At 41.9% G+C, this 18,931-nt stretch overlaps 1 protein-coding gene across 10 annotated transcripts in view; it reads left to right on the top strand.

Annotated features, from left to right (window-relative positions):
- The first annotated feature begins 1,074 nt into the window (after nt 1-1,074).
- MACROD2 (mono-ADP ribosylhydrolase 2) overlaps nt 1,075-18,931 on the top strand; it is an 870,286-nt gene continuing 852,429 nt past the window's right edge. For 5 of the 10 annotated variants that reach the window (XM_071740245.1, XM_071740244.1, XM_071740241.1 and 2 more), the window contains exons 1-2: nt 1,076-1,360; nt 5,876-5,992. In XM_071740245.1, the coding sequence (XP_071596346.1) occupies nt 1,315-1,360; nt 5,876-5,992 (163 nt within the window). In that variant the 5' untranslated portion in view covers nt 1,076-1,314. Of the gene's footprint in view, nt 1,361-5,875; nt 5,993-18,931 lie in introns of all 10 variants that reach the window. The other 5 variants (XM_071740249.1, XM_071740246.1, XM_071740248.1 and 2 more) reach the window with 2 other exon arrangements.

The following is an 18,931-nucleotide window of genomic DNA, read 5'->3' as shown; positions in this document are numbered from 1 at the left end:
TGCTGGTTCATAAGGACTGTGAGGCAGGCGATGGCAGTGAGGGTCTCTTTTGTTGTCCCAATCCCTTGTAACTCCTGCGAAGCTCCAAGTTAAGCACCCGCCAGCACCCCTTGTGTTCCAGGGCTAAATCTATTCACCTGCACGAGGAAGGGCCTTGACCTCCACATGGATCTAACTGAAGCTAATAGGATCTGTAGAGCTGCAGGGATCCTTACTGCTTTTATATTTATTTATTTAGTCCTCGGAAGTTTGTGTGTTTCTGTGGACGAGCTTGAAATTAATCTCAATACCGAAAATGGAGCGTGGAACAGACACGGAGGCGTCTGCTTTTGACCTGTGGTCCTCGGGTGGGCCCTGACCCCCTCGAGGAGAGGGTCTGCAGCGGTGCGCGAGGATCAGAGCGGGTACAGCCGAGCGCAATCCCTGCAACTCAGCCCGGCACCTGCCTCCCCCCGCCCGCGTCCCAAGGCACCAATGCCGGCTCCGCTTTCAGTCCTGCTGCCGCGAGGGTAGAGAACCCGGGTGGACGCTGACAGGAGGGCGGACTCGGTCATCCGGGCCAGGTTGTACTGCCCCCCCGGGTCCCGCAGGCCGCGGCCCCGCCGGGCCCCGACGCGGTCGCTTAGCAACGGCTCCCACCCTCCCGGCCAATCGGCGGCGCCCTCGGTAACGGCCGACAACCCGGAAGTAGAGGGCGCTGTGCCCCGCCTACCCCGCGGAGGAGGCGGGGAGGGGGGCGGCATCAGCAGGCGGGACGGGGCGGGGGGTGCGCTCGGCCGCCTGCCCGCCCGCCGGCTCACTCGCTCCTCTTGGGGGCACCGAGCGCTGCCGCCACGCAGCGGAGCCACTGTCGCACCCAAGCACCCACCACCCTTACCCGACCCGGCGTCCTCCCGCATTCCCCCCGCCACACACACGGAACGCAGCCCCCGTGGTTCATCTCCTTCGCCGTCCTCAGGCCCCTTCTCGCCGGTGTGTTCGGCGGGCCCGGTCCGACGGCAACGGCGGGCGGAGGAGGGGGCTGCTGAGCGGCGTTTGCCGGAGCCAACGGGCGGCGGGGAGGGGGGCGGGCACTGCGGGGGTGTCGGGTTAGAGCGAGGCGTGACCCAGCTGACGGGCGCTGTGCGGAGCCGGGTGGCGGGCGCGGAGCTGAAGCCGGCGGGGAGCAGCGGCGGCAGCAGCAGCAGCAGCAAACAGCGGCAGCAGAGAGCGGCGCAGCGGCGTCGGTATCGGTCGGCTCTGGCGCGGCGTCTCATCCACCCCCTCGTGAGCCTGGGGAACCTGCAGCTCAGAGGCGCCGCCAGCCACACCACCATGTACTCCGGCAACAAGCGGAAAAAGCTCTGGCGGGAGGAGAAAGGTATTAACGCCCCTCCTGGTGCCGGGCCCGGGCCCGCTGCTCACGGTTTTACTTCACGCTGAACCGTGAGAGAGGTGTGTGTGTGTGGGGAGGTTGCCCCGTCCCCTCGGAGCCGTCGCCTCGCCGGGGGGTGCCCGGCACCGCTTCCCGCCGCCCGGGGCTGAGAGGACGGGGTGGGGGTAGGGGTGTGCTCCGTGCGCTCCGCTGTTGGCCCTGGGCTCTTCCACCAGAAACACCCCTAAATTCGTCTCACCTGGGGTTTTTTCCCTACAGGCAGCCGAGAGGAGGGAGGGGAAAGAACCCCGTGTGGTTGGAATTTGGGGGTGTTTGCTCCGCACCGCGCTTATCGCTGAGCAACTTTGTGAGGAGTCGGGCCCTGGGGCTGAGGGAAGCGAGGCTGGTGGGGGAAGGAACAGCTCCTCTCCTGAAGGCTTCTCGCCCCCGAGTCACCTTGTGGAAGTACTTCAGGCCGAAAAGTTAGATGCATGCCGTCATCGCCGTGCCCTTTTCTTATTTTTAGTGCGTATGTTTTCCAGGAAAATTATGATTTAGTGGTATCACTGCCGTTATGCATTTGAGTTTAGCTCCTAGTATGGAACAGTCAAGGTGACATGTTTGGGGTACGAGGGCTGTCAAAGCACACCTCCTTCCCCGTCCCCCCTCCAGGAAATATTTACGGTTGTTTTTTTTTTTTAAGGACCCTCATCCTGTGCAGTTTATAAAATCCCGTTGTCAAACTCCAGAGCATGAAAACTGCAGGACAAGTGTTTTATGCGGACCTTGCCACTTTGATACTTTGTATTGATCACTGTGGAGAGTAATGTAAACACCAAGAGAAATTAGTACAGTGGAAGTATAATATTTATATTGGCTAGGAGGAAGCTTTTTGCCTGGTGTGTTTACAAATAATGGAGAAATATACAAGGAGGAGAAGAAGAAAAACAAAAACACACTAGTGGGTCTTATGTGAAGTTTTGTTTCTTATCTTTCATCATTCCTATCACTGTGTGTGTATGTTTCAAGCCAAGAAGGCAAAAGACTAGTGTGAAGGATAGGATTCGGCCTTTTTGTCTGTGATAGAAATGAAGTGCACAGTTCTGAGGAAAAAATCATTAAACCACAAATAAATTTATCTTATTGGAGGATAGCTGCTCCTGTCGAACTCTTCCCAGGGGAAATGAGTTTTCTTGCATACTTCTTTTAAAACTGACAAAACATGTTTCTGTAGGTAAGGGGAGGCAAAACACTGCTACCAGACATTTAAGTTTCTGTTTTCAACAGAGAAGCTAAATATTCTCAGGCATTGCTTACACACAGCCAACTATAACTGGCTTTTCCTGCACAAGTCCTTAATGCTGTGCTTTTTTAAAAAATGCTGTTTTTGTGTTCAAGGGCAGATGGAGAAAGGGTTCTGTTAGGCTCTAGTGTATGTTCCTGTTACTGCCACTTGTGCATTCCAGCTTGTCTCCTGTCTGTGTGAATTCATAGCCTGGCATGTGAACTCGAACCCTTGGTGTGGAGGGGATGGAGGGTAAGCTGTAAACATGAGATTCAGGCCAAATTTTGCTTCTTGACCAGCTGTGAGGATGGTGGTCTCTCTCCATATGGTGATGTTCCTGAATGTTCCTGAATGCAAACCAGATCTCACAAGTGCTGGTGAGTTTTTTCTATCCAGGGAGGCACGTTTATGTGTGCTAGCTGGCCAGAACTCAGTGTTTCTTTGGCTAGAGAGACTAGACTGTATTTGCCAGTCTTCTGCTCCAGTTACTGCTTTCCACTGCCATGTTGATGATTCTGGCCAGCTAGGAGGCACTTTTTATTCTAAGTGAAGGGGGTAGACAAAACTTTTGTATTCATTCTCATTGCTCTTCAGCATGTAGCCCTGCCTGACTTTTCTTGCCAAGTACCTCCTTTACTAGAGAGGTAAACTACAGAAGATTTTTTTACTTCCTACCCAGGTTTTAGTTTTGAAATCAAATCTTGTTAGGTTTGCCTTTGCCTTTCCCAGGTGCTGTTGGCATCCTTGTAAAGCTGGCTGCACTAACCTGTCATACTCTTCCCATCAAGGTCTGAGTGCAGTCGTTTTCAGCATTTTTATGAAGAACTTTCTTTTTTAAAGGAAAAAGCACTGACTGCTAAATATTGAGTTCAAACCCACTGATAATACTTTTGCTTTTCTTAATTACTTTCTTGATAATTAAGGGTTGGTCCATGTTCTCCCAGGGTGGTTCTTTAATGAGAACTGACGAACAGAGTAAGAGCAGGGCTGGAGCTGTGTTACGGCACAGAACTGGTCTCCCTGCAAACTTTTGAAGGCACTTTGTACAGCTGCAGGCAGAAAACTAGTTGCAGCTAAGGCTGTTGGAAACATCTTCCAGGAGATTTGTGTGTAATTAAAATGCCGTTTCAATTCTCATTGCTCACTTGCAAGAGCAAAGTTTTATAAAAGCTTCATATAGAGAGGAATCTGTTTTGAAGGTAAGGTACTGACTCTGCCTGCCTTTTGCTGAAGGGGTTACCAAGTTCCTCTGCTTTTTTGCCCCTGAGATGCAGGGACCCAGAGTCTCTCAGATATGCCCCTCTGTGGTACTTTTAATATGCATGTTCAAGCATACAAAGCACTAAGTGTTTTAAGGTCAAATAGGGGAGTTCAGTGCGTAGTTTCATATGTGTTGTGTGTTATGGCAATCCTAATCATGTTGGATTTAGTTTTGCATTTGTAAATATCCAATTGAGATACCCAAGGCTGAATGATGGGGAGAAATGTGTGCTCAAAACCTGCCTTTGGTTATTGGACTGTCCCGATTGCAGGCTGCAGAATTATGAAACTTTTTGAAAAAACAAACAAAAAACCAGTATCAAACACCAAACCTGGCTGTTTTTTTGTTTTTTGTTTAACTTTTGATCTGTGGAGCAGTTTCCAAGTTCAGCTCCTTTGCTGCTTCTTCATCTTGAGTTGGAAATATTCTTTTCAAGTCCATGTAGTTATTTATGCCAAAGGCAAATAATACAGGTCTAGCCTCCCCTACACCCCTAAGAACCCTTGAATCATTAGAGAGCATTTATTACTGATTAATGTGTCAAGAAGAACTATTAGTATGGTAATAGTAGTACAGTTGCCACTGGTAAAATCAGACCCAGAAACTTGATTAGCATATAGGAGTCTTGATGTATTCTATGGTGGTGGGTTTGTGTTGTTTTCTCCACTATTTTTTTCCCAGTTGTTTTCTCCCTCCCTTCCCTTCCTGTTGGAAGGGGAAAGACTGCATCTTGTGTTGAACTGAGTGTTGGTGAGTTAGGGAGAGACAAAAGGATGCAGCTGAAAAAATTGGTACAATATCTTGCTGAACTGCTGGTTTTATTTGCAGTGTTTGGTCATTGGGATGTTTTATTCCTTGTCTTAGGACTTAATCCACTTACAGCAGGATCTGAAGAAAAGTGGAGTTGGCAGTAGCTGTCATAATTGTACAGTCTCTGAGGCTTTACTTTTCACTAAATGTCTGAAAAAAAGCTGTAATGATATTCTCAGGAGAGAACAACCATCCATATGTGTTTTTAGTGTGGTAACCAAGTGTGTCATATTAACGCTCAGTAGAATAAGAATCTCTAAAGTTTAACACATGCTGCTCACTCCTTTGCAGCACTTTAAATCCAGCAACTGCAGTTCATGCAGGTCCTGGTCTGTTTTTTATAAACACACTTAACTGATGAATGGCAGGGGGCTTTTCTAGCACTTGGGATTATGTTCAACCAAATTTGTCAAACTTGTGTATTTATATTAATTACTCTTGGGTATCTAACAGATATCTTAGTATTTTCCACAGCTACTAATTCTTGGCCCAAAGTGGGATTAAGTGCCACTGGATGTGTCTGAAGCAAATGACAGCGGTTTTCTCATGCTGAAACCTACATTGTTTGCAGAACAAAAAAGCCAACCAAACAAAAATGCCTTTCTTATCACTCTAGCCATCTAGAAAATGACGTGTTTGTTTTAGCCCTAATTTCTTTTGTAATGCAGCAGCACTTTGTTAATTTTGTGCCGTACTCCCTACCTTTCCTTGTTGTCATTGCTAAACTCATTTAAGTAAAAATGTCTCAGTGTTGATAAATCAACTCTTTTTTTTTTGGTTCTGGTTTACAAATACAGAACCTAAGTAATAGACGTTAATACCTAAAAAAGAATTGTATAAACCAAGAATTCCTTAATCGATAAACTTGCCATTAGTTTTCTCATTCTTGATTTAAAGTGGCAGGAAGAAGAGCTGTAGTAATGAATTGAGAGTACAGTTGAAGGGGCTTTTCTTCTTGCTGAACTGGGATGTCCAGAAATAGATACACGCAGTTGTTTAGATGGTTAGCTCCTGTTAATTCCAAATCACTGAATCACCTGTGCTTGGTTCTCTCAAATGGGATTTAATTACACCAAAGAGATACTGAATTGGTCACTACTTGTTCAATGTTGGAGAATATGTGAAAGCTTGCAAAATTTACTGTATTTCTCTTGCCCTTAAACAGAGCGGTTGCTGAAGATGAGCTTGGAAGAAAGGCGCAAAGAGTACTCACGAGAGTATGTTGCATTGAAAAGTATCCCAACATGGATGGAAGACTTAAAAAGTAAGAGTGAAAGTGATGGTAAGTAAAATGGGAGTCTTCTTTAAAATTAGCCATTCTGTTTCCTCAATCTTACTTTTAGGAGGGACATGACTTAGAATCAGTGTTGTTGCTGGCAGTGGCAGCCTGACATGGGGACAAGAATACTCTGGGGACGGGGGAGGGAAAAAGCCCAACAAAATTTCTTAAAACCTCATTGGTATCCTCTAATTCTGCAAGTTGCCCAGACAGAGTCCTGATAACACTGGTATCGGTAAGTGTGTAAAATAATTCTCATCTTACTTTCCAGGTACTCCAACAGTCAGTCTTACCTAATTAACTTTGTTCTTGAAAGTTTGTGAGCCTAGGAATAGTATGGGGTCTCTGGGAAAAATACTGTTGTTCTTGTTGGTGCCTAAAAAGCTGAAGGGAAGTATGGAGGTTGTGTTCTTTTCTGAAAATACAGGAATGGGTGAAAATTGGATTTGGAGTCTTTCTTGAAAACAGTATTTCTTTTTTGTGGTTCTGCCTGCTTTCATGGAACATCATCCTGGCCTTGATTAACTTCCCTTCTCTTAGCGTATGCTGTGCTATCACCAGTAGAATTGTCTAAGTACTTGCAGTGAGGGCTGACCAAAAATAACAATCTCATTCATTTAGATAGAATTCTGTATTCTGTAATTAGTATGGTAACAGTGTCTTTCTTGTTCTTCAGCTGTTTGTCTTTCATCCACACAAACGTGTGGAAAAAGAAGGACCTTTTCTGAGCTGGTTTCCTCCTCCTTTTTTTTTCTTTGCTTTGTTATCCTACTTGGCCGAAGCTTGTGGGTTTTTTGAAGGGGGCTCTAAGAGACCTAAAGTGTTTCCTGGTTCTGTAGATGGAGGACTAGTGTTCTGACCCTTTTGTAACCATTAAGGGTGACTACTGCCCTGTGTGAACAGGTGTGTAGAGTAATCTTGTGGCTGCAGGTGAACATGGTCTTTATGATAATTCTCCAGGTGAGATGAGGCCTGGAGCTAATCAGCTGTTCCTAATAAGATGGGAAAGCTGTAACTTTTTTTTTAAACACAATCTAGAGCTGACAGATTTGCAGATTCTTTTGTAGTAAACAGCTAATGCTATCATCTACTCTTAAAAGCAATGTTAATGACTTCAGAAATGAAAATATATGTCAGAGGTTACCAAGCTCTTCAGTGCTGTATTGCAACTGTAACCATAGATGCTTTTCTCCCATTAGAGTAGGTCTTTTATATCTTAAACCATCAAGAAGTCTGTCCATCTGGAAAACAAAGGATGCATAGATATAAAAAAGATTACCTGACTTTTCCAAAGTCGATTTCAAAGGCCTGTGCTGCATAGGGATATTCAGTATATCATGTGAAGACTCTTTATCTGTTCTAGCCTAAACCATGTTTTTATTCTGACTATTTTCAGATTCTGTATAATGTACTGAAGTTCACAGATATTGTATTACTTGGCCTGCTGAATGTGACAAGATGTGGATTTACCTTGTGATTGCTGTTACGCTTCATATAAGCAAAATGTCAGTGTCTAACATGTGGGTATTGAATCATGGCAGTGGTGTATTTATTTTCTTGTAGTTGTGTTCTTTTTGTTTGTACCTAGCACACTGCAAAAAGTGCTAGAAGGCAAAAGTTTTGCTGAAACACACTTTCTTCTGTGCTGCTTGAAGCTTTTCTCCTGAATGTACAGTACAACAAAATATCCATAGCCACTTGTTTTCTTTGTGCTTGTTTTAAGTAAGCCATGTGGAGTAGTGATCTTTCAGAAGGTTAGACTGTTGAAATACTTCAGCATTTCAACTTATCAGTGCAGTGGAAAGAAATACATATAGTAGTGTGATTGTTACTGCATCTGTTTGAAACTTTATTTCCCTTAAATAATGACCCTGCTGTGAAGGTATTTAAATTGTGTAAGAACTGTCTTTCTGAGCTAAGATACTGAAAAACTAGAATTTAAGTCTTCTTGCTGATGAGAACTTCTGTTCCATGTACTGGGACATGCTGAGGGCAACTGGTACAACCTAAGTGAGTTTCTGAAGAGAGAAACTGAAGCCCCAGGTATGGTGTAATAGGTGATGACTTGACAATACCAAACTCAAGTTCTAATATTATCTTCAAATGAAAGGCTTCTTCTTGCAGTGACAAACTAAATGGTCTGAAGGGGGGAAAAAAATAAAATACTCTGAATGCCTGACAAATCAAAACGGTAATTGATAGGGAATGTGGAAAAAGTTCTTTATCATTTACTTCCATCACTGTATACAGTGAAAAAAGTGACAGACTGATTAGTAAAGTGTAGAGTGGCTGTTCAGGAAGAGTGATGAGGAAATCAAGAAAGGACCCAAGAACAAATAAAGTGAAGCAGGTGCCATCAATCAGCTGCTGGAGTAAGAAGCTGTAGGAGAAGCAAAGAGCATCTAGGCTGGCAACATGTCCCTGTTGATACTCAACTGGAGATCAAGTGCAGCACAAATTTTTGTACTTACTATTAGGAAAAATTGCAAGAACAATACCAGTGCTTTGTGGTACTGACTTTTAAATGTGAATGACTTGATGGAGGGTGTTAGGAGATTTAAATTAAGCATGTATTCTTGTAATATGAAGGCTTAAAAGAAGATGATGATTGAAAGTCTGTACAGAACTGTGGAAACTGAAATTACCTGGAAGCTTTGTGTTGGGAAGGAACGAACCTGGCTGCTCTGCATGCTCTTCTGTTTCCAGATTTGGATAAGATACTTTAATTTGTGGAGAAGTGTGTTTCTTTTCTACTCTGGTATGAAAGGGTATTCAGAGCTAAATTCTGAAGCAATTCAATAAAGCTTGTATTAAGTTGATGTTGAGGTAAATCTTGGCAAGGCTGAGTTTTTGTAACAGAGGTTTGTGTAATGGTGTAAAGGCTTCTGAGGAGTCAGCTCAGGGAATTCTGAAGGGCAGCTGGCAAGGGCTTTGTCTTTTTCTATAGCAGTGAAGGTGTTTGAAAACATATGCAAGTTGAAAGCAGCTGTTTAGAGTCTTAGTTTTCTTCTTCTGTGACTAAAACAAAATGCTAGGACTTTTGCAAGTTTCTTTATATGGACATGACTACCATAAGAAATTAAGTTGGTGTGTGGTTTGGAATTAAATTTGGTCAAGATTTCTGATACTTTGGGATATTTTTATTTAAGGGGTGAGGGTGGGAAGGAGGGCATGATGTGGATTGCAAGGGCTAGACCTGATGCTTCCTCTGAACTGTGGGAAGCAAGATGATGTGAGCATTTCCAGGAGGACTAAATTCTTGACAACCCTGGGTTTTGGTGTACATCTTGACAGGCTACACAAGTGGGTCTCGGAGATTGAATATAATAATGTTGTCCCTTTTCTTTCCAGTACTGCTGCCAACAAATGGTCTTCTTTTATAACAGAGATGGTAGAAAGAGAAAAAACTTCTTGTTCTTGAAGTGGTTATGTAAACAGAAAAGCTTCCTTTGTTGTAATTACTTTATTAAGGAAGCGAACTGTTCACTTTGGAAATGAAGAATAATCCTGTCATGCAGGGCTGGATAGTAACTATAATCCATCGTTTTTCCCACCTACCCTTCAAACAAATGGAAAAGACAGACACATCTCATATCTTCTGTTTATGTATTTTGAAGTAGCATTCCCTTCTGACAGCATGCAAATAATGGCCTTGTTTTCTGAAGCTCTGGAGTTTACATACCTTTATTTCAGTGCTGTTTATAATATACTACTATCTGCTAGGCACTCATTCTCTGCAGTTGTAGTTCTGTTTTGTGATGTTTGGCGAGTAAAATGCCACCATGTAGATGAATAACTACATGTATTTTAAAGTTAAATAGGTATATTAACTTTTCCTTGGGTGCGCAGTTATTCCCAAAGATGTCTTCATTCTTCAGTGGGGAATGTGAGACATGATTTTCGAAAACATGTTCTTGAAAGCTTTTTGGAAAATTAGGAGCTTGGGAATTCTGTTGTCGCAGTTTTGTTGTGTCATTGGTAGAAAAATGCTTTGTTGCATAATAATAATCGGGATAAATTGGAAAATGGAATGAATTATATAGTTAAACTCTAGGCTGCTGACTCTTGGAGCCTCTGGGATTCATTGGTAGAGCAGTAGTGCCAAGAAAGCAACAAATTCAGGTGATGCTTTAAAGTTCTTTGCTCATGGTAAGAACCACTCTTAATTGGATGAAGTTAAAATGGACTGATGCAGTAACAGTTGCTTTTTATTTTTAAGACTAAGAGATGTGAAAAGTCTGCAGCCTTTTTTTTTTTAAACAAATATTAAATTATGTTTAGATGCTTGGCAGCCTCTGGGTTTTCTTAATCTTCTATATTTTTAGAAGATAATACAGTTGAAACTGTATTCACATTAATCTGCTTTAACACTAAGGGTTTTATATATAATTGTAAGGTTTGAATATAATAAAAGCATCTTTGCACTCTGGATCTGTAGCTTTCTAACTACTTGTAGTGAGTTGGTATAAGATTATAAATACAAAGCATCTAGATGAGCCACTTGAAATCGTTCTTGCTGAAAAGAAATGCATGGTTATACTGAGCATCACTGACCAGCATTTCTTGAGATGGTCAACTGACCACAAGTAATACCATGTTTTTTGGATCATCTCTGTGTAGCCCTGATTGGGAATATCTGTCCTGCAGGATTCAAGGTGATGCTCCTCAAACAGCCTTTGGAAAGTTATGCCACTACTATGCTGCAGTGAAGTTCAGCTAGATGGCTACAAGTGAGAAATGGCAGCTCTCTAAACCACACATTATTTTCAGCAAGTTAGGCAGAAGAAGAAATAATGTTCTGCTAGAACATGGAGATGGTTGAAAGTTGTCAGACAGTTAGTTAGGAGCTGCATGAAACCGGCACACTTCATCCCCTTACCAAAAAACCAAGTCCATCAGCTCACGTTTTTTTTTTTTTTTTTTTTTTTTTCTTATAGTGACTTCAACCTCTGTCGTTAGATTTCTAGCTTAGTGACAAAGGTGAAAGTGAATCAAGACATCTTAGCTCAGTGTGATACTTGGTATCTGTCAGTCAAGGAAAATGGTGCTTTTGCTACAGCTTTAGGTTCACAGTACAGTAGTTGGTTTTTTTTCTGCTGCTGAGTTCGTGTAGAAAACTTCAACTTTTATTCCATAGTTCAGGGTCTCCTGCTGTTAGCTGTGGCCTTGAGTGCATGGTCCAGCTACACTTGATGCTGTAATTGGTTTTGTCCTCACTTTCAATATATTGGCATGCCCCTCAGTTATGCATGCTAAACATTTTATCACAAGTTCTCTGGAAGACTGGTGTGTTTAACATTAGAAAACTGTGTCATTTGGATGAATGTGGAGATCACTGCTTATTAATTGCTGTGCATAGTGGCTGGGGGGGCTCCACTAAAAGACTTAACATCCGTGGTTTCAATGGGTAGTGTAAATACTGTGGTAATGAAGTACTTTGAATACTTAGGAAATTCTGTGCTTTTTATGGAAGTGCCCATAAATGTGTTTGTCCATTTCTGTTGTCTGTCCATGCTGCATATATGTTGAGGAAGCAGCAAAGGAATTTGGAGCGGAAATGACAGAAAACCATATTTGCAGCTTATTAGTGTGTTCTGAAGGTACCCAGGAGACTCTCCCCATGGCATAATGAAGAGTGACTAAGGCTGTGTTGGTTTATGTTTGGCTGTAACAGATGTCAAAGGCTGCCATAGCAGTAAGAAGTAAGCAGAGCCCTGTGTGCTCTGCTTCTCCCAGGCTCTTGGCTGCCCACTGGGGATCTGTCGTGAACAGATGCAAAACTACAGAGTGGTACAAATCTGACCATGTGGTCTACTGGCACCTTTCTGTCTTCCTAAACATATACTTAAAATATTCTTTTTCCATACATAACTTTGCATAACCCAGAGATGGGAAAAACTCTTAAATGCAAGCTCACATGAGTATAAACAGAGACATGACCTGGGAGGTGGCATGTGGTGGTTTGTTTTTGGACGGAAGCATTTCTATCTACATACTACACTAAACAAAAGAACCAATATGTATTCAATTGACCTTGCTGTTCTCTGGTTAGCTGCATGCATATAACCTTTATAGGATTGATTAGCTGTCAAAGAAAGAAATGATACTTGTGTTAGTTTTCTTTAAAGCATTGTGGAGGGAGAAAATACAACCTTGCTTTCGGCAAGTGAGGGATAATTATTAAAAAGTAAAAAAAAATAAGCTTTTTATATAGATTAAGAACATATAATCCACTGTGGCTAATCTTCTCTCTAAGAAAGTAAATCACTTGTCTTTGATGTAATTAAGATGATGACTTATTTTTAAGCTACTGTTTCATGATTTTTTTTTAACAAGTTAACTTCCACACAGTGTTAAGCTTATACAGGTCCTTGGTAGAGTTATAGTTTTGTGGCCTTTCTGCATGCAGCTCAGAGAACCCTCTTATCTCCAGTGACAGCCAGTCCTTGAGGGGTAAGATTTAACCATAGGAGAGGATGTTGCTCTCAGTAATAAATTCATATCCTTACAGAAGCTCTTCAAGCTCTCAACATGGTGTAGAGGGAAATAGTAAGTAGAGATGCAAGGGTAAGTTAAGCACTTACTTGCCAGAAAGAATATTTAAAATGTTTTAAGTGCTGGTGACATGAGTCTGGACCACACTAGTAACTCCCAAGCTTCTGTCCTGTGTAACATGAGAATCAATCATTTTTGGTTTTACTTGAACATCACAGTGGACTGAACCTTTGTGCAGGGACCCCTAAGGAAGTACTGCCCAGAGTCAAACTCCAGCTGATGCAGCTTGTTGTCAGCTGGCAGGCGCTCTCAGAGTGTGAGGACGGATGATTTTAGCAGTGGAGATGCTGTGTTGTAAGTCCATCTGCACTGTTGCTCTGAAATTGCTGAGAAAGTGTAGGGTTTCTCAGGTTCTAGTCTGAATTTTTTTCAGTGTCTGAATTGTCACATACTTGAGACTACTAAGGAAAAGAATTAAAACAGCAACTTTTTGAGTGACAAAGTTCAATACATCTTGTTTTCCAGTGATTTGTGTTTATGTATATACCTGTTTTTTCTCCCCTGGTTATTGTTTTCCCCTCCCATCTTCTGGTTATAGCGGATGAGCTCTGTTTTTAGCATGAAGAGCTCCTCTTGAGCATAATTTCGCTTACTGTGGCAGCTTGGCTAAAGCCTGACATAAAATTTCTGATGGATTGTGGCATATGTCCTCACAGTCTTTTGCAGACAGATGTGAGCCTATGTGCCAGCATAGAAGCCATGCATCTATGATTATGTTGAGGCCATGATCAAGCTGTTAAATTGTACCCTTGTCACAGCTTACCAGCATAGATGTGTTGCCCTGTTGACTGGCTGCAGGACTTTTGGATGTCTTCAGGTGAAGAAGGAAATAGCTGATGTCTTCCTGCAGAAGTGTGGGAGCCTCTTTTGATAAGACAGTAAGAGACTGGTATGGCTTGTCTTTTTTAACGGTAGCTTAGATGTGACAGACATTTAGGAAGGTGCTGAACCATTGTTTCAACTTGGATTTGCTGCCTGGGGCTAGTAATAATTAGTGACCATACAGGATAGGCCTGTCAAGTGCTTCTTGCTGGATGTGGCAGGCTTGCACTAACTCTGAAAGTTAACCACCATGTAAGGATGCTGGTTTAGGTGTCCCCCCCTTGATAAGGTGGGGGGGATCACTGATGCAGTTTAAGCTCATACAGATCTCTAGTTCATGTTTAACTTTCATGCATAGCTGCCTTTGCTTCATGCAGTTCAACACTTGATTAGGTTTTTAACACACATGTAATCATTGGCAACCAGATAAGCTTGATTTGCTTTTTCTTGGTTCACTAGAGCTAAACTGCTCACCACATAAAAATGTTTAACAAACTGACTATTGTCTGAATAAGTTGTTGTAGCTTTTCCTTTATGGAGTGATGTGTAGCTTTCTCTGTGAGAGGGCATCTAGCTGATGTGTCATTGAAAAATCCAGTTGACACAAAATTCCTCAGCCCTGTAGGAAGTGCTGCACATGGACATGTTTGTAACCATGCATAGAAAATGCTCTCTGTGCTGGACAAGTGGCTTAACAATCTGGTTTAAATATAAGCCTCTATTTTGCACAGCTTTAAAACCATTGAAATTAAAATTTTGTGTGGCTACATTTCAATAAGAACTAATTCTTATTTAAATAGAGGGGAGGGAAAAGCATAATGTTTGTACATAGAACATGTACTGAGACTTGGAGCTATTGCATATTGGCTTGGCATGTTAGCAGAAGTTTGCTTCACAGGGATCTTTACCAGAGTTTCTAGATGTTTTATTTTGTGGACAAGATGCTAGAGATGCACATACTCCAAAGTTAAACCTCTTAGCCTTGTTCTGTCGTAGCAAATAGGCTTATTTCTGAAAGTGAAAGTTATTTCCTACATGCACCTTTGCAGTAATAGCATCTCTAGGAGGTCATGATCAAACACAGAGTTCCAAAAGACTACAGCTTAGCAAGAAGATCCTGTCCAAAAGACTTGGTCCATCTATAATGCAGACAAGAAGAAAGTGTAGAACTGGTTGCACAGCTGTCTTCCTTTAAAATATTTACCTTCCATATTCTGCCCTTTGCTTTTTTAAAGCAGCTTGTTTATCCAAATATGGGCCATTTCAATTTTCTTACTGATGAATACTCTGTAAAGGTGTTGGAAGTTACTTGGTTTTCATTTGCTGCACAAATGTGACTTGGAGTTCATTCTGTGTTGGATTTCTTCCTGTATGCTTAATGCCATCCTTTCTATGTGAGTAAAGTAATCTTTGAAAAAAAGGCACTGCTCCCTTACAAGCACATCGTGTAGTGCAGTGCGTCCTTTTGTGGGAATACTTAATAAATCTACATCAACTGAAAAGCAAATCCCAGACTTTATGTAACTGTTACTAAGCATACAGGTGAGCTATCTTTAAAGAAAAAGTAGAATTCTGTTTTCCCCCTTTCTGCATTGCTCCTACAGTTCTTGCAGGGGAAGGTTTGTATGTGCATCACACACAAATATATCCAGAGAAGAGATGATGCACACCAAGATACACCTTGTACAGACTTAAGGGCTTCGAGGTCTGGTGCATCTTCTTGAAGGTAGACATGCAGAAGAAGATAGACCTCTATCTTCTTGCTCCTAGTGAGTTTGAAATTGTGTGTGAATTTTTATTGCTTTATATTTCTCAAGTCCTTCCAGTAAGCCTCACAATGCTAGAGGGTCTTGGTAGAGTCATCTTCAAATTTTGAAGGTTTTCTTCTGTACCTTACTGTTTGTATTGAAAACTTCTGGTTTCTTAGAGTGGCAAAATACGTGCAGTATCTTGGGGAATAAGGGAGTGGAGATTCTGCAAGGCAAGCACCATCCACCAAGCCTAATGGCTTCTTGTAGAATGCATTATCTCTTGTACTTGCATAAAACTTGACCCATCTGGTAAGCAGTTGTCACTGTATATTGTGCAGAGTTCTTGAATGACAATACCATGAAATATTTGCTTGCAGTTTTATATAAGTTTCATAGTTTGATGGTAGTAACTTTTTAATTTTCAAGCTCCATGGTAAATACTACAGAAGGCTGTAATGCTCAACTAGAGAAGCTGTTGCTTAGCAAAGGTGTAGGGAACTGAAAAAGCAGGGACTGTAGAGTAAAAATTGACTGCTTAGTAAGCTAATGAATGAAAGTCAGTGAATTTGTGGTTTCTCACTATAAATTTGTTTTATTGGTAGTTGCTGTATGTGCTGTACATACCTTTTGAAAATATTTTCACTTGGTAAATAGGTGCTGCTTAAGACTTGATGCCTGGTTGCTCACAAAAAGGCATTAATTTTCAAGCCAATTTCTAAACTTAGGTGAAGGATTTTTGTGCTGCTGATAGCATACATCTTGGATGAAGGGTACCCAGGAGGTACTGGATCGATCTGAACATACTGGGAGTGGTTGTATGAAGGCTGTGATACTACCAAGATACAGCTCTAGCAGTGAAAGTGATCTGCTTTGTCTTTGAGGAAATCTAACCAAGTGGCATTACCTGTAGTCTTTTAGCTTTGCAGCAAAGTATCAACATATTTCTGTGAGGCAGTGAACAGTAATCTAAGCATAATATGCTTTTCCTCTTTTTTTTCTTCCATTCTTAATAAAAAGCTTTCTGTAGTAGAGGGAGGTTACAAAGTAGGGATTGACTCAGATGATGCAGTGTACTTCTTGCCTCCATATGACTTTAGTTGACCATTTAATCTATGTACTTAACTACAAGGTATGCTGTTCTGGAAGTGGGATGTCTGTATCAAAATTCTTGCTGTCCCTCAGATTGAAGTACTTCAGAAGTATTGAAGTATTTAGTAAATATGCAACAGCAATTTTTCTCCAGTGTGTAGTCACAAAATCTTGAATCCTTCTGCAGGGCTCACATTAAAAAAACAATGCAAACAAACAAAAACCCCTAAACAAAACAAAACAAACCCCAAATGCCAAATGAGACAGTTGAATTTCTTTCAAATATACAAAGCACAGCTCCTTCTGGGTCACAGTGAAACCAGCAGCCATTCCTGTGGACCCTAAATCATGAAATCTCAAGCTAGCAGAATCAAGCATAGCAGCAGGATTACTTACTCCCCAAGTAAACACACAAACACCCTGAGGCCTCAGCCTACTTACATTGTCTTTGCTGTCACTGTGTATGCTACTGAAGTGAGAAGATTTTGATTCATTACTTGACAACTGCATATCCCTGAAGACCTGGCTGCATCACAAGTAAGAATCAAGAATTCCTTTTCTTGTTCTACTTGTTAGTTATTACTGCTTTCTCCAACTTTGGTCTTGGGTACTTTTGCACTCTGTACCAAGTCCATACTTGTTCATTTTCTCTCCTTCCTCTTCTACCAGACTTAAATGGATTTTTTTTTAGCCTCTCACTTTTCTGTTTGGGGGACATATAGAGCTGTGTGGGATAGACTGAGGAAAAGGTTGTAACACAACACTGTAATGACTATGCAAGACTTTTGTAACACAAGAGTAACTGCATTTTGCATGAGTTTTGTGTGGATTGCTAGGACTGACTGGCAATTTTCTTTTTAATCAATTCTGGTACACCACTCTTAGTCTCTTGAATGTGTAACTGACTTTAATGGCTTCAATTTAATAATGTGACTGATAAGTAGAGGCTTGTATTTACAACCTTGTTTGTAGCCTGCTGATAGCCATATCACTACATTCAACTTTGACCAAGTAAGCTAGTTCTTGGCTTGGGCATGTGATGTAGTACTGTTAGTTATAGTGTGGTTCATTGGTTATGGTCTTGTCTCCTCAGTTAACTAGTGGAGATAAGTGATGCTCATATCTTTAAATGGGGATATTTCATACCTTCTGAAAAACCTTTTTTGGGAGATGCCATGACCTCCTGATGCAGAAGATGGGGCAGAGTGGAACCTCAGAAAATTTTTGACTGGTGCAAAACTGGGAAGTGTAGTTGATGTACCATATGAACTAGAAAGATAATTAAAGGACTGGAGCATCTTTCCTGCAGGGAGAGCTGGAGAGAGCTGGGGTTTAGCCTGAAGAGAAGGTGCTCTAGATGGGATCTGATCAATTTTTATAAACAAATGGTAGGATGGTATGAAGAAGATGGCTCCAGACTCTTCCTAGCCATACACAGTAATAGCACCAGGCAATGGGCACAAGGCAAAAGAGGAAACTGAGTGTAAGTAAGCACATGCTGTGGAATTGAATGAGTACTGGAAGGAGTTGCTCAGAGAGATTGTGGAGTCTCTGAAGATCCAACTGGGACAGCATCCTGGACAACTTGGTCTGGGTTGACCCTGTTTTGAGTGGAGAGGCTGAACTTGATCACTAGAAGGTCCACCCAACCCCATCTGTTCTGTGATTTGTGGTGTCTCTGTGCCTCATAAGCTTTGTACTTGGCTATAGTCCTTGGCTAATCCAATTATGCCACTTCGTAATTAGCTGAAATGGAGCATATTGGCAGAGTGTGCAGCCAGGGAGAAGGTGCTGGTGTTCATCAAGTGTCTTTGACTTTGCATGGTGTGTGCTGCATTTTTGGCTAGGTAGAAAGTGATTTGTCTGCAACAGATGTTTCTTCCTTGTGCTCAGGTTTGAAGCTTGTTTAAGTCCAAGCAGTGACAGAGCAAATATGTACTACAAATCTGAAGTACTAGAGTGCATCTGTGAATGCTTCCCCCCCTGGTGATCGAACATATGGAAATAATGCTTATCTTGATTTAGATAAGCAATTGCCATCCCTGTACAATCATCCACGGTTAGTAGGAGTAGATGCAGGCACGTAATGTAACAGATCTTACAATCTGTCTTCTCTAACATTCTGGAAGAAGATTATGCAGAAACAAATGGAATGGAAAGCTGTGTTAAATGTGAGGTTAGTAATTGCTAATAGTTTGTCATTTTTAATTTATACAGGGCACTTGTAAAAACAAAGCATTATAAAAAACGCACTGAAGGGAAGAGCACACGGATTATGTAGCTGAGTGGTTGCTGGACCTTTCCCTGTGGTCAGATGCACTTAGAGCTCACTCAACTCCTTTGTTTTAGCAGACCAAGAGGAGTGGAGCAATGCCCAGTTCATCTGTTACTGAGCATCCTCTTGGGAGCTGAAGAGCTGGCTCTTGTCTGGGGTTGGTGTTGGGGTTCTTGTCCCTCTCTCAGGTTCTTTTCTCAGTTCCACTTTCCAGATGATGTTCTGGACTACTGCTAGAGAAGTCTTCCTTATGGACAGACACGTTTCTACTAGTAGCTGCTGTAGCTGGGATGAGATAGGCAGACTTATTATTTATTTTTAACTTGGAATTAATTTGCTTCCTTCAGCTGTGAATTCTAAAAGTGACTGTAAATGATGAAACTCTACCATTTTCAGCTTTGTTTCTTGCAGTTCAGTCTGTTACTCTTGTTTTTCTGAACTGGAGGAAAA

Source organism: Heliangelus exortis, chromosome 3 (genome assembly GCF_036169615.1).
Source record: "Heliangelus exortis chromosome 3, bHelExo1.hap1, whole genome shotgun sequence".
In the NCBI taxonomy this organism is placed as follows: domain Eukaryota; kingdom Metazoa; phylum Chordata; class Aves; order Apodiformes; family Trochilidae; genus Heliangelus; species Heliangelus exortis.
This window is presented reverse-complemented; position numbering and strand designations above follow the sequence as displayed.